This window comes from Molothrus ater, chromosome 18 (genome assembly GCF_012460135.2).
Source record: "Molothrus ater isolate BHLD 08-10-18 breed brown headed cowbird chromosome 18, BPBGC_Mater_1.1, whole genome shotgun sequence".
NCBI classification, from domain to species: domain Eukaryota; kingdom Metazoa; phylum Chordata; class Aves; order Passeriformes; family Icteridae; genus Molothrus; species Molothrus ater.
The window spans coordinates 10543070-10557136 of NC_050495.2; the positions used below are offsets into that span (position 1 = coordinate 10543070).

General features: G+C 42.7%; 1 protein-coding gene across 1 annotated transcript in view; it reads right to left on the reverse strand.

Moving 5' to 3' along the window:
- Positions 1-259: 259 nt before the first annotated feature.
- Positions 260-14067, reverse strand: part of GCN1 (GCN1 activator of EIF2AK4) — a 38554-nt gene continuing 24746 nt past the window's right edge. The window contains 21 exon segments of the mRNA XM_036393152.2: positions 260-969; positions 1525-1743; positions 3007-3111; positions 3705-3853; positions 4694-4790; positions 5788-5902; positions 6474-6667; positions 7261-7491; positions 8007-8120; positions 8233-8502; positions 9467-9601; positions 9603-9611; positions 9857-9949; positions 10407-10568; positions 10964-11128; positions 11459-11674; positions 11837-11954; positions 12726-12868; positions 13219-13415; positions 13524-13662; positions 13791-13859. Of these exon segments, the coding sequence (XP_036249045.1) occupies positions 844-969; positions 1525-1743; positions 3007-3111; positions 3705-3853; positions 4694-4790; positions 5788-5902; positions 6474-6667; positions 7261-7491; positions 8007-8120; positions 8233-8502; positions 9467-9601; positions 9603-9611; positions 9857-9949; positions 10407-10568; positions 10964-11128; positions 11459-11674; positions 11837-11954; positions 12726-12868; positions 13219-13415; positions 13524-13662; positions 13791-13859 (3066 nt within the window). The 3' untranslated portion in view covers positions 260-843.

Here is a 14067-nt window from a genome sequence, read left to right on the forward strand (position 1 = left end):
GACTTTTTGTGAGTTGGGTAACTAAAAAGCTGTCTGTAGTCAAAAATACTTTTGAAATTAACAGGAGTAATTATTTACAGATTTCATTAAATGTCAGCTCTGGCTTGGCTTTAAATCCTGTATTGCCTCAGTTCTGCGAAAGGTTTTCACAGCACTGTCCACTCTACAAACTGTATGCCCTAGAACAAACAGGTCTGAAAAGTAAATCACAGTTTGTTGACAAATGAATTTGTAAAAAGAACAGTTTACATCAGAAGGATCAAAGTCAGAGCCTTTATTAAATGTTCCTTCTCTAAACAGACTGCATTTAATCCCCCTTTCGCATCTGTGATTTCTAAGGCTATTTTAAATACTTCGTTTTACAGGGATTTTCAGTCTTCAGAACCGTCACAAGCAGCAAGTTAGCAGTACACAGAAACAATACAACTGAACTTTCACTGAGTTCTATTCCTGCCTCCCAGTGGGTGTGCAAAAACCAACAATACCTCCAGTAGTGGAGTTTTTGCACAGACCCTGGAAAGGAAATAGTTGTCACCAGAGATTAAGCCTGATGTGCTCTAGCCATATCTCACAATTGGCCACAGCTGACCAGTACTGGTTAGTATGTCTGTCTCTTGCGCATTATCTGTTTCAAAAAGGGGACCAAATTTTTAATTTTCATCTAGTGTGGGTCTAATTAAGGCTATTCTGGTATATTTGATACTAAAATACTCTCTGGGAGTCCTTTTCATGAAATCCCATCAGAATGAACATTTTCAAAAATGAAAACATTTATAATAGGTGTTGGAGTTGAAATGCTGATGCAGCGGTTGGTTCAGTGTTTCCTGGTCTCCGGGAGCTTTATCACGTCAGGATAGTGTCATCGATCTGTTCCTCAGAGTCAGCCTGCCCAGCCAGCTTCCACAGGGACCTCCTGCAGCTTTCATTGAGAAGCTCCAGGCTGGCAGCATCCAGAATCTTGGAAACTGACTGTGGAAGGGAGACAGCAACAGTTACCAACTCCTTACAACATACCATTCAAAATCAGAGTGAGTGTAAGTGCCTTAGGCACTGTACCAACTAAAATCTTTCAAACATCCCAAAAGTCTCCACCTGGTTTTACAATTTCAGCACTATCCAGGTGCTGAAAAACAGGTCAGCCTTAGAAAACAGGTCTGGAAATGGATGCATTAAGTGGTCTATCCTAAATACTTCCTAACACCACTGTGATCATCCAGGTGACCAAAGCAATGAATTATCAGTGCCAGCTGAGGGAACTCAGCACAGGCAAGGCTTAAGGGGGTATGTTAAATGCCTCAATTCTATTAATGCTGCACTGTAAGGTTGTACAGAACAGGTGTTGCTGATTTCTTCAGAGCTTAGCATGAGAATGCTGCTGAAGATGTAAAAGAAAATGGGAATGTCCCATTGAATCTATTTCATAAGAGACTTCCAGCACATTCTGCAGGCACTTCACAGACAAATGCAGAACAGGGTGACACAGCCTTACTACCAACAATTATGTTTTTTTAATATGTCTCATACCTCAAGCACTTCTTCACCCGCTCTCATCTTCAGGAGGTTGACAATAGCCTGGTCACTGTAGGCTCTTACACTGGTGTTTTTGTCTTTTGTGTTGTCCAGAAGTGCTTTGAGAATTGGTTTAATTGTCTGAGTATCCAATGGGGGAAGATGGCTTTTATTTGCCCACCAAATCATCTTTTCTGCAACTAACTTTATGTCACTGGATGAGTTCTGAAGACACTGAAGGAGACAAAGATACACTTGCATTCAGATATTCCAAGAATGTATATTTAAAGCAGTTGTTAATTTTTTTTCCTAATTTGAGTATTTAAAACTATGCTAAGAAAAACAGTTTTCAACTCACAGGTACACAAGATACACACTTGTTACCAATTAAGTCTGACTAAATTGTGTAAGAGAAGGTCAAACCTTGAAAACATGACAACTTTTCAATAGAAAATTTCTAAATATGTAGTTGATGACAGTATCACATGTTCATCTCTTAGTGTCTCAGGAAGCAACAATGACCCCTAAGTGCAGAAAAGCTGATAGTGTCAGCACCTTTACAACACACTCACTCAGCAACAACAGCCAAGCCAGTCTCTGGGTGGAATCCTGCGTGCATTCGAACAGTGGATTTCACTTCACAATTCAAAGAATGAGAGTTTTGTATTTTAACCTTAACCCATTTAAAACATGAAAGCTAATGTCTGAATGTCGGGTACATTATTAATATGGTGATAAAGGTTTTGTGGTAACTGGTATTTTATATTTTAACACAATACTATTAACATAGAAAAGTTGGACTTCAAACAAAAAGTGTGCTTTGAAGAATGTTGGTTGTATCATGTCAACTTGGCATGTTTGGTCGTTTTTCAAGTAAATTGCAAAGAAATGTAAAACCTGAAAATGTAACATGCTGCAGCATCACCCCTCTCTATCTGTCCTTGTCTACCAAGAGGGATACTCAAGTGAATGGTGGGGTTTGGGGAGGGCAGACAAGTAAAGAAATCAAAAAAACCCAGCCACACACCAAAAGAAACAAACAACCAATAAAGGAATTTTGAAGAAAAATATTTAAATATTTAAAATAAACTGAAAAAATATGTTAATTTCAATGTTCTCAGGTTAGGTGAGTTTTGGTATTTGATTTCTAGCAAAGGCTGTTTGACCTTTAGCAATGTTAAAAACCTGACATCTTCCTCACACTCTTCTCTGCCTCTCTGCCAGCTGTTTGCTACTATAAAGGAAAAATGCATTTATAAGGCTCAGGCTTGAGATTCAGTACAGAAGGCTCAAAAGCAAATTTCCATCTTAGAGCAGGGATGGCAGTGTTGTATTCACAGCTTCAAAGCAGGCTGATACAGTGATTCTATCTGCACCCTGCCTCAAAAAGAAAGTTCCAGACTTTCAGGGACTTGATAGACCCACCCATGAGTTAGGTCACACAGAGATTCAGATCACACAAGAACACCAGCAGGTAGCTAGCATGAAAATTCTTACCTTAATAAAGAGGCTGGAAAGTTTGGGAGGCAGGTTGCCTCCCTCTTCCATGTGGTATTTCATGAGAAAGCCCATCCCTCTGATGCCACTAACTGCAATGGGGATCTTCACCATAAAGACAAGAATTGGTATTACTACAGCACAGTTCAACAACAGCCTTTAAAACCAAACTCATGGTCTGTCAGTTTCTGTGGAAGGCTAAACCCATCTTTCAAAAGAGCAGCAGGATGAAAAAACATTGGATTAATGGTATTGAGTAATATGATGAAAAAATTCCAATGCAACCATGAGCCAGAGGAAACAAAGCAGCAGGCCCCACCAAGCCCACAAAATTCCTACCCCAAAATACTCATTCAACACCAGATTTAAACTCTCCCTCCTAAAATGATTTCCACTTCTTGCAAACTTGGTCTGTGAATGAGAGCTCTCTAGGGAAACAGGAGTGTAATTTACTCCAAATGAAAGCTACTCTGCAGTTAAAGATTAAATAATCTTCATCTCCCAAGAGATCAGAACTCAAAGAACCAGAACAGTTGTGTAATTTCACCATAAAAACTGCATCTAGCCAAGGGAGAATCTTCAGATGGCACTCGGGGGTTTTTGTCCTGGTTGGTTACACAGGAACCTGTTCAAACACCTTTCAAAACTGCTCCCAACAAGAGCTTGCAACAGCACTTCCCCTGTGGGGCAGGACTCACCCTGTCAGCTGTGGCATTGCTGAAGATCATCTCCTGGACACTGCTGTAGTATTTTGGGGAGCACAGCTTGCCAGGAGCCACGTTCACAGCCACGGAGAGAGCCAGGCTCCGGCCATGCCTCACCATCCAGTCAATGCCAGAGACATCTGCTGCAGAGGAAAGAACAAAACAATGGCAGGGCTCATGCCATCTACTTCTCTTCATCTGAGAGGCTTTGGGCAGTTTGTCAATTCACTGCCATAAAATGAAATAACGAGTGGCATCTAAAGCAATGCCCGGCTTCCTCCATTTCTCCCAAAAAGACACACAGACAGAGCTAATATGCAACGCCTTTTCCAGGCAAGAACACCACTTGAGCAGGCAGGAAGGCAGACACTTCTGATGGTTCAAAATTAGACAAGCTTTGACTCTCTAATAAATTTGTAAAAGTCATCATCTATAATTTGACCAGCCAACAGACTTCCTTTCTAAGCCTAGAGGGAAGAGTAATCCATAAAACTCTCAAACATTGGGGTGCTATAAAATGCACATTTTTTTCTAACTTGGAGGCAAAATAGTTAATTTTCCAAAAGCATGTGAAGCCATCAGATGTGGCCTGCAATTAACATCAGCCAACCTAAGATCACAGTGCTTTCCCAAAATGTGGGATGGCCCTCCTGTCCACCCTGAACATCCTGTCATGTCCAACTGTCTGAACATCCTGTCATGTCCAACTGTCCTTGTGCTGGCAACAGCAATTACTCAGCCATGCTAGTACTTTTATCAAGCCCTCAGATAACAAATCCAGGGGAAAAAAGTCTCAGCAATCCCAAGTGACAACCAGTTACCTGTGCTCCCTGTGTACCAGAGTGCATCAATCAAGAGCCATGAGAAAAGCACAAGATAATACAGAGCAGAGATTCAGTCACAAAGTTATCCTGAATCAATGGCTCAGAAGGAATCTTCCCTGCTTCCAGCATCTGTTCAGTCCTGTAAAGAGCTTCACCTACCCAGTAAGTGCTGGTAGAGAACGTTGCTGAGCTCGTCTTCGGACAGAAAGGCGCACAGCTCTGCCAGGCAGCCGGCCGAGGCCATGCGGGTGGCATCCTGACAGGGATGGGAGAACACAGAACATGGCTTGAGATCAACACACCCCAGAGACAGGCAGCAAGAAAAACAAGTGCCAGAAGATGACAGGAAATAAAGAGGAGAAAATAAATAGCAGTATTTCACTCATACTCCTGAGGATTTCTTTCAGTTCACATTGTTTCTTGGACATAATGGAACTTAAAACCAAATCTAAGGTCAAAAAAGCCAGCAGAGACTGAAGAATTACAGATTTTATCTAAGTTTTGATTTCTTAAATGGAAAAGTCATAAAGATGAAATTCAGTGTTTTAAAAGATGAGCTTACAAGAGGTTCTTTAAATCTAGCCATCTCAGAATGAGCTGGTTTCTGTGATAAACTCTTACTACTCTTCATTTAACGCTTCCAAGCTTTTGCTGTTTTGGCTTCCTTATGTGACCATCCCATTACTGTCCACTTCTCCCCCAAATTTATTTCTATTTCTAGCATGTCAACAGTATCATGTCTGTTGCAGAGACTGACATAAAAAATAAATTATTAAATTATTAATTTAATCTCCTTCATGTTACTGTTGCTATCTGCTATATACAGAAGACCCTGTATTAAACTTGGAGAGCTTCTCTCATTGGAGAAAAATCTGTCATTATCAGAAAAATTTCTCACACAGAATTATAAACCTCACCTGAGAGGCTACAAACACATCCGTGCATATAGTGAAGGCACTGCAGGCTTTCTCCAAGATAAAAAACAAATCCTGACTGCAGAGCTACCTGAAACCTGTTAGTGAGGAGCTGCAGGTCAAACCCACATATGCAGTTGCCAAGGAAACATTAAACTGGAGGCCTTTTCAGAGTTACCAGGGACGGGTCAGGAATCTCCAGTTCTTGACTGTGACTACATCATTAGTAATTTTCCCAGAAGTTATTTTAGATAGTACTTCTGTTAGAAAGTTCAGATTTTAAATGTAAGAACAAGACTGTATGCAGCAGGGGACCTTTGCAGGTGGCAGAAGCAGTACCTCATCATGTCCCAGCATCCCCAGCAGCACTGTGCTAATATTCTTCCTAATTGCAGCATCCACTTTAGCACCAGCTCCTCGTGTGACAAACCGCAGTGCTTGCAGCATTGTATCCCTGGAACAGATCACATTCTACAGTCAGACAGTGCCTCTCCCCTACCCTCCAAGAGAAGTTTTGTTCTGGATAGTGTAATTGCTGAGCAAGGATCTACAGGTGAGATACCTTACAGTCTGGGAGAGTGATCCCCTCTCTGCACTGCTGGAGACTCCACCCTAGACAGTACTTCCATGTGTCTGTCTAACACAACACAGATATTTTCTGTTTGTTCAAACATTAAAAAAATTATCACGGCAGGAAGTTCCTATCTTAGGGATCTGTGCCCGTAGGATACAAGAACAGCTGCTTTGCTTCAGGTCAGACTGACAGTCAACACTGCCTTTTATCTGGAAGTGGGCTGCTTGGGGATGTGCAGGAGAGGAGAACTGGGCAGACCCCCAGCACTCTTTCTCCTAAATACTCTCAAAGTTCACCTGACACAGGAAAGCCCCATCACCCCCATTCCTGGTTTACAGTCCACTGCTTTCATTAATACATGCATCTTACACTAACTGGGGGTTTTGTTAACTCATCCCAGCTCTTTCATCCTCAGTAAGCAGGAAGGTCTGAGCTGTCAGCTGCAGCTCACCTGATGGCAGAGTCATCGCTGGAACGAATTCCATTCAGGAGCTCTGTGAAGAGAGGATCCACTTTGACATGGATGACAATGAGCTTCCCAAGAGCATCGGCAGCTTTAAGGCGAACAGCGCGGTTTGAGTCCTGCAGAGCTTTGGTGAACGTTGTTTGCAACTGGGGCAAAAACGGTTTCAGAGCAATCTCCACCTATTCCAGAGTAGAAGAAAGGAAAGTGTTGGGGTCAAGTATTAAAGAGCAGTTGGAGATCAAAGCCTGAAAATCTCTTTTACAGCAGTTTGTTATCAGAGAACCCTCGTTAAATCTAACATGCTACTAAAATAGGAAAAACATGAAACAACAATTTACCACAAAACCTTTGACCCTTTCCAATCTAATTATCTTTTCTTCACACTGAAATACAAGGGTAGCACTGAGAAATTTTACACCATCATGTACTCAGAGTACTGAATAAAAGCTCAGCTCTGTTCAAAGATCTTTGCACTTAACAATACATAAAAATGGTAGATACAGGAGAGATTAATTACATGGTGGGTTTTAATCACTTGAAAGTGGGATCGGCATTTATCAATATTTCTAAGAAGCCCAGTGTTTCAGCACTGGGTGCTTTTTTTGTAGGCCAGAAGCTGCTGGAAGAATCCAATCAAGTTACAGTGCTATTCCTACATATCAAATCCACAGCAGCAGACATCCCTGCTGTATTTACATGAACAGCAACAGGTATTTCTGAAGGTTGCCATGGAAAATGTTCACAAACCACAGTCCAATACTTGGAATCTTACCTTAGCTAAAAGAAGGCTTAATGTTTCAAGCAGAGCCACCTTGACATTCCAGCTGAACCGATCTCCCAAGATTCGAATGAGTGGCCCAGTGATGCTCACCACAGATGGTTTGAGAGCTTCAGCAGAAGTCAACTTTATAACCAGCCCTAAGGCCTTTGCTGCCTCCTCCTTCTGTTCTGGATTACCAGTTAAAACACCTTCCCGCAGTACTACAAGTATGGAAGTCACTCCCTGTCACGAAAATCGGATAAGAAAGCTTAGAAGCTAAGATGCAAGAAATATGTATCTTATTTTTGCTGCTATTATACACCAGATGCACAAACTTGGAGAGTTTCTCTCAATTTCCTGTTGACCTTCAGCTGCCTGATTCCACACTGACAGAGCTACTTTTATTTGGTTTGATTTCATGCCTCTCCGCCTTACTAAGCCAGTTGCTATGAGAAAAGTGGTGGCGGCTCAGGGAATTTTTAAACCAGAGAAATTTGGCACAGAAGTCCAGTGTTACTCCCCCACAAAAAGCAGCCAGTAACCATAACTTACGTGCATAACAGAACTGTCAGAGACCTCATTGCAAGAAGGGTCTTCTGTAGGGTTACTCAAGAGCTCTAACCTACAAAAAGTCCTCCAATATACAGGTTTGGAAAGCCTAAATAGTCACTGCTTCTAATAGCTATAATATCAATCAGCTCTCCCCAAAGGTGGGGTATTGTGGCTGTGATGAATCCACACTCATTCTGATCCTTTACCTTCTTAGGAATACAGAATCCTGGCACATGTTCGCCCTTGGCCTCATTCCCTACAATCCGGATATCCCTATGCAGGTCCTCAATGAGAGCAAGCTGGTTCCCAGCGTCTAATTTCTGCAGGAGAGAGGGGTGAAACAAAGATCAGGCAACATGACATCCAGATATCTTCTGTGAAGTCTTCTCAGGCCAGGGATTACTCCTATAACCTTTTTAAGCTGCCTCTCACCTTGGTGATGGAATTAAGCGCATCCCAGCTTTCATTCAGAACTACGGGGTTGGTGTCATTAAACAGGCGAATCAAGCCTGAAACCAAGCTCCTGGGATGCCCAGTGTAGTCTGCTTTCGTCTTGGAGCAGTAGATGTTCAGCATGACAGCTGCTGCCTGTCTCATGCCCAGCTCAGGGCTGCGGGTAGCTTCTAGCAGATCTTCAGTTATAATTCTTTGTCCAACATCATCTTCCACAGATAGGATCACAGACTGGCAGTTTGCCATCTCCTGAAGAGTCCAAATTAACTTTACATTAGCCCTCAAACAGAACAAAGCCAAATTTGGCCCCAGGTTTCTCCACGTTATCCCCAGCATTGTCTCTTAGATAAATCCTACAACACGCCCCATTTGCTAATTGTTTCTCATTAAAGAGCTGCTCACATCACCATTAAAGGCTTGACTCAGTCCTGGTGCAGCCACAGGTATAACCAATTCTTAAAATTTATCAAGTGACCAAACTCTGCTGAACTGCTTGCTCCAGCAGCTGCAGGAGGGCTAATTTACAAAAATTAGAGTAGCTCAGTCTCTCCATCTTACTCACCCGTGAGAGACTGTGAGTCTAGTCAGATAACATTCTTCGGATTTAGGTAGTTTAATGCTGTGCGTCACAGCCCTAATTACAAGCACGTCTGTGGGTACATTAGAGATCTCCAGGCAGACTTGGGGCTAGAAGCTGATCTAATGGATATCCACAGCAGAAAGGCAACAGGACTCTGTCACTCATTTCTAATTCACCAACTGATTATGAAAATGTCTGTCCACAGTCACAACTCCAGGATGTTCTCTGGAGTCCAAACACCAGATGTTTTGGAAAGCAGTACGTGAGGAGTGCAGCATGCAAAATAGGAGATTTCCTCCCTGCAGGCCCTTTAATCTCTCAGTCTTCTACACCAAGAATAAATACAAAGTTAACTAGACTTTCTGGCAGTTCTCCAGGAATAAGCAAACTGAGAATTGTATCTTGTAGCAGGCCAAGGAGACTTTTAAATGGATACAAATAGATTTGGAAAGCATACGTTTTTTGACTCACAATATGCCACCAGGCAAAAAGACTCATCCTGGAGAAGCTAATGGACTGAATTAAACATGCAATCTGTGAATTTAGAGAACACAGATTCTGGGATGGGAAGTAAACCTGGTGCACTATCTTCAGGCAACCTGTCACAACAAAGAGTTGAGCTGTGCTACTTGCCAATTGCTCTTCACTGGTGCCCAGCTTTTCTTTGAGTGCAGACATCATGGCAGGCAGGATGACACTCAAATGCCGTGTCAGAGCATCCCCTGCCACCGAGGAGAGGAAAGCCAGCACACGGGTATTCACTGGGGGGAGTAGTCAGCTACAAAAATAAAAAATAACACCAAAAATTGAGACAAGCAGAAAGCTTTTTTCAGCAGGAGTCTCACTTTCTCTACAGCATGAAATATTTATGCATCACAAGCCAAATAACAATGTTTTGAGCACAAAATCAGAAAAAAAAAATCAGACTATGCTCTCCTTTTTGCTGTATTGGTCCAGAGAAAACTGGCAGCAAGCAGAGAAAACAGCACAAATATCAAGTTTAAAATTTGTTTCCCATTCTACCTTTGGCACCAAGTAAGGCAGCACCACACGGCTCTTGACAGCCATAACTTGTTTAAGACCATCCACAGCAAAGTCAGCTGTCTCTTCATTATCCTACAGGGAACAGAGAGAGACAAACCTGAGAAATTATCTGTGACACACTAAGCTAAGCCCTGCTTCAAGAGACAATTTTACATGTGATCATAAAAACAAACCCAAGTCCTTCTATTAAAAAATGTTCTCATATTCTCATTGTCCGTAGAAAAACCCAAACCAAGCTCTTCTGTCACATCAGACAGATTTTCCATTTCAGACATGTTGGCCAAGCAACTTCATCGGGTGACAGTGGCAATTCCATCACAGAGCCAGGTGTAGCAATTCTTAGGCCTAGGCTTAAGCCACAACATCTTCCCTACCACTGGCTAGGATGACTCCAGGAGGAGACAAAATACTGCTGCCATTCCCTGGTAGGTCTGCCACTACAATCCTCCTGCTCCTTTAAGTTAATTATTCAAAACTTGTCCCACAACATCATTAATCAGGCTGTTGACTAATGCTGAGCAATGCTCACCAGCTGCTTCAGCAAGAAGGGCAGGATGTCTTCAAGAGCCTGATGGCCAATTGTTGAGTGCAGCTGTTCAAATGTTTTGGCTGCAGCCTCTCGAACTTCTTCCAGAGGGTCACACAGTGCTTTTCTCACTGTAGGAACCAGGGACTCGGAGAAAAGCAGCACCTGTGGATGAAGAGATAAAATTACAGAACATCTAAAGCACAACAGACACTCAGTAAAGTAGTGAAGAATGCAGAATTTGCAAAACTGAAACTAAACTGCAGTTTGCTTGGAATAATATTGGAAGAAAAGCAGGAACCATCAGCACAAATAGCTGCAGTGCTCTAAGGCTACCTAGTGGAAGATTTCTAGTATTGTATCTCATAAAAGGCAATGTTTAAATTTACCGACTGATACAAATTCATACAATTTGCCTGAGCAGCAACTCACTGTTAGTTACAAGCCCTGACTTCAGACCACAGAACACTAGCTGTATTTTTCTGTCTCAAGTGCAATACCTGCACCATAACATCAATATCTGGGAGAAATGGGAATTTCACCTGGCACATGTGACTCACCGCATCCCTGCTGGTTGATTTCATGATCTCGCTCAAACCAATGCAGACTCCTTGCCTCTCATCACTCTTGTCTGATCTCAGTCCATCTTCCAGGATAGGAATGATTTCAGGGAGGATCTTCTCCCCTAACTTTCGGACAAGGTCTCCTAATGTCCGTGCTGCAACCTGTCCCCAAAAATGTATTAATTATTTTCCTTTTTTATAAAACTTAAGAAGGTGAACTGTGAGCAAATGTTCACTTTTGACCATTCGCTACTGTTCATAGTGCAGACCGTAGGAATGGAAACAGTATTACAAATAACCATTGAAAAATAGTTTTAGTGTCATCACAATCTCAGTTGCCTTCAGCAGAAAACTCAGACCTGCTTATGCTCAGAACAGTTAAACTGATGACAGCTTTGGAGTTACTTATAGAGAAGAATTAGCCTCTGTTCCCTCAGGAGTTATTTTCCACAGTCACCTGCAGGATCAGCAAGGCACAACTTAATTCCTCACCGTTCGTTTATCTGCACAAGTACTGGCCAGGAATTTCAGCAGAAGCCCAAAGAGTGTTGGCAGGATTTCCCGCAGCGTGCGAGGAGTGTTTGAGACAACAATTTTCCAGACGTGTAAGGAAGCCTGGCGCACCACCAGCTGCGTGTCCGAGCGGCCCATGTACAGCCCTGCCAGCACCCTGTTCCTCCTCTCCACTCCCAGAGCATTAATGATAGCCTGGAAAGAAACAGCACAGAATTGTATTATCTGACCCTGAAATCTATAAAAAGAACAGAATACATGATTATTCAGTATGTCTTTCCAGCAGGCTGTCCATGCCGATTTAAAATAGGAGAATTTGAAAAAAAATAAAGGCACAACAGGCAAGAATGGCTTTACCTTGTTTGACTGGGCTGTTCCAAAGTTGTCATCCTCTGAGGCAGTTTCTGTGGTCATTTTTCCAGTGACTCCTGAGATATGGAATAGGAGATCTCCAAGGAGCTGAACTGAGCTAAACCTGGCAACAGGAGCAAGTCAAGTGTTACAAACAGGGTGCTCAGGCAGTACCTGTCCAATTTTGACAGGATGTCAGCTACAGACTGGAGCCGAATGTGAAGCACAGCTGGGTCTGCACTGAAATGCTGCATGGGCTGATGTGTCACATCAGTGTGCCGACATGGCTGAAAGCAGCATGATAAAGAGAAAGGGAAGGAATGAATTCCAAACTGGACGGGCTGAGAGAATTTTCAAATGAAAGCAATGAATCCAAGAATAGCTTTGACTCTAAAAAGGAACAAGACATTGCCTGCATGTGTCTAACCCAAACGACATTCAGCTGGGGCAAGAGTACTTAGCAACACTCAGCTGGCACAAATCATTTAGTGCAGCTAATTTTTGAGTAACTGCTAGTGGCTCTGAGTGCTCCACTGAGCATCTCCACACACAGGAGAACAATAACTTGCTCAGCATTTGGAGAAATGAAAAACAGTACACAAGGGCTAAATATTGCCACATCAACTTCCTTGGAAGTGCATTTCAGAGTCACCACCAGAATTAATAATCCAGCATGAATGCTCTGTAGGTAGTAGGAAACCTGATCCAGCCTGGCAGGGCTTTGCAGACTCAAGTGTTGTAAGGCATCCTAATCAAATCAACAAGCAAAAAGAGATGCTTGTTTTTGCTTCACAGGAGGCCTCTGCATTTTTCTGAGGAGAACACAGAGCCTAAACCACACCAGTTTTTCAAGCACGGAAGGAAAACATTTGTGGCTAAGCTGGTTCTGCCTTACCTTATCCTCCACAAGTCATCAAAGAGCCCATCCTCGAGCTGTGGCAGGAGCAGAGCGATGGCAGTCTCGGCGTACATGCTGATGATTCGCTGCCCCGCGCGCAGCGCCGTGTCCCGCACAAACTCGTTCTCATCTGCCAGGGCCTGCGCACAGGCACAAAAAGGCTCTGAAAACTCAGCCTTTCACAATACACAAAGCAACAGGAGGAAAACAAGCCAATGTTTTCTCTCTCCACCATGAAAACCGAATGAACTATGGAGTTGTGAATGCACAAAGATGACTTCAAAAAAATGACTAGTGACCACAAGTAAAAGACAGCAAGCCAATAAATTAGGAGAAATAATTTATCATTTTAATTCCCTTTTTTCCTAGTAGTCCAGCCAAGCTGGACAAATCTCTGCACATCCTACAATTATCAAAAATTTTACTTAAAATATTCTGGAGGCTTATTTTTATTCTGTGATAAATAAAATTCTTCAGTTCTGCTACATACCTTAAGGATACAAGGAATGATGGGACCAACATAGGGAGTGAACTTGTCTCCAAAGGTAATTGGCAGGTAGTTGAACATCATGATATAACCATCTCGTACATGTGGAGCAATATCCACTTTACTGGCAGTTGCTACAATCTCTGGCATAAGTTTCTCCAGCTTTTCTACCCCCAAACCAGCCATAACCTCAGCCAGACCTGGGGGAAAAAAGCAGGGAACAGAGCTGATACACACAAAAAACAAACAGCTAATTTGATTTAATATGGGAAGACCTGAGCTCAGTGCTCACACACAGCTGTCCCCACCTTGAGCAGCACCAGAGCGATCCACTGAGCTCTGCTCATATGTCAGTGTCTCCATCAGCCATGGCAACAAATCCTCAAAGCACGACTCTCCCATACCCTTCACCATGGCCCCCAGGGCCTTTGCAGACACTGTGCGCACCTAACAGACAAGAGGAACAGAGATCTGCAAAATATCCAGTCAAAGGTGCTACAGATGTGCCAGACTGATTAGGACAATGTTTAACCTAATGCACTGAAAGACAGACTGTGTTTGTACAAAAGACTTACTTCAGGTACAGGATCCAACAGAGAGGCCTTCAGTCCAGGGGTCACACTGGGTAGGTATGGAGCCAGATCCTAAAACAAAGAGCCCAAAAAGTCAGAACCAGATTCAGAATGAGAGAAAACACAGTCACCTTCATGTAAAGGACATAACACCCCTTGTAATCAGCAAACATCCTTAACATCCTGAAAGTTTAATTAGCTGCTCTCACAATACTGCAGACAAGCACAGTGAATTATTCTGCAAGTCCAAGAACACCAGTTCTGTGCAGATCACTCAAAA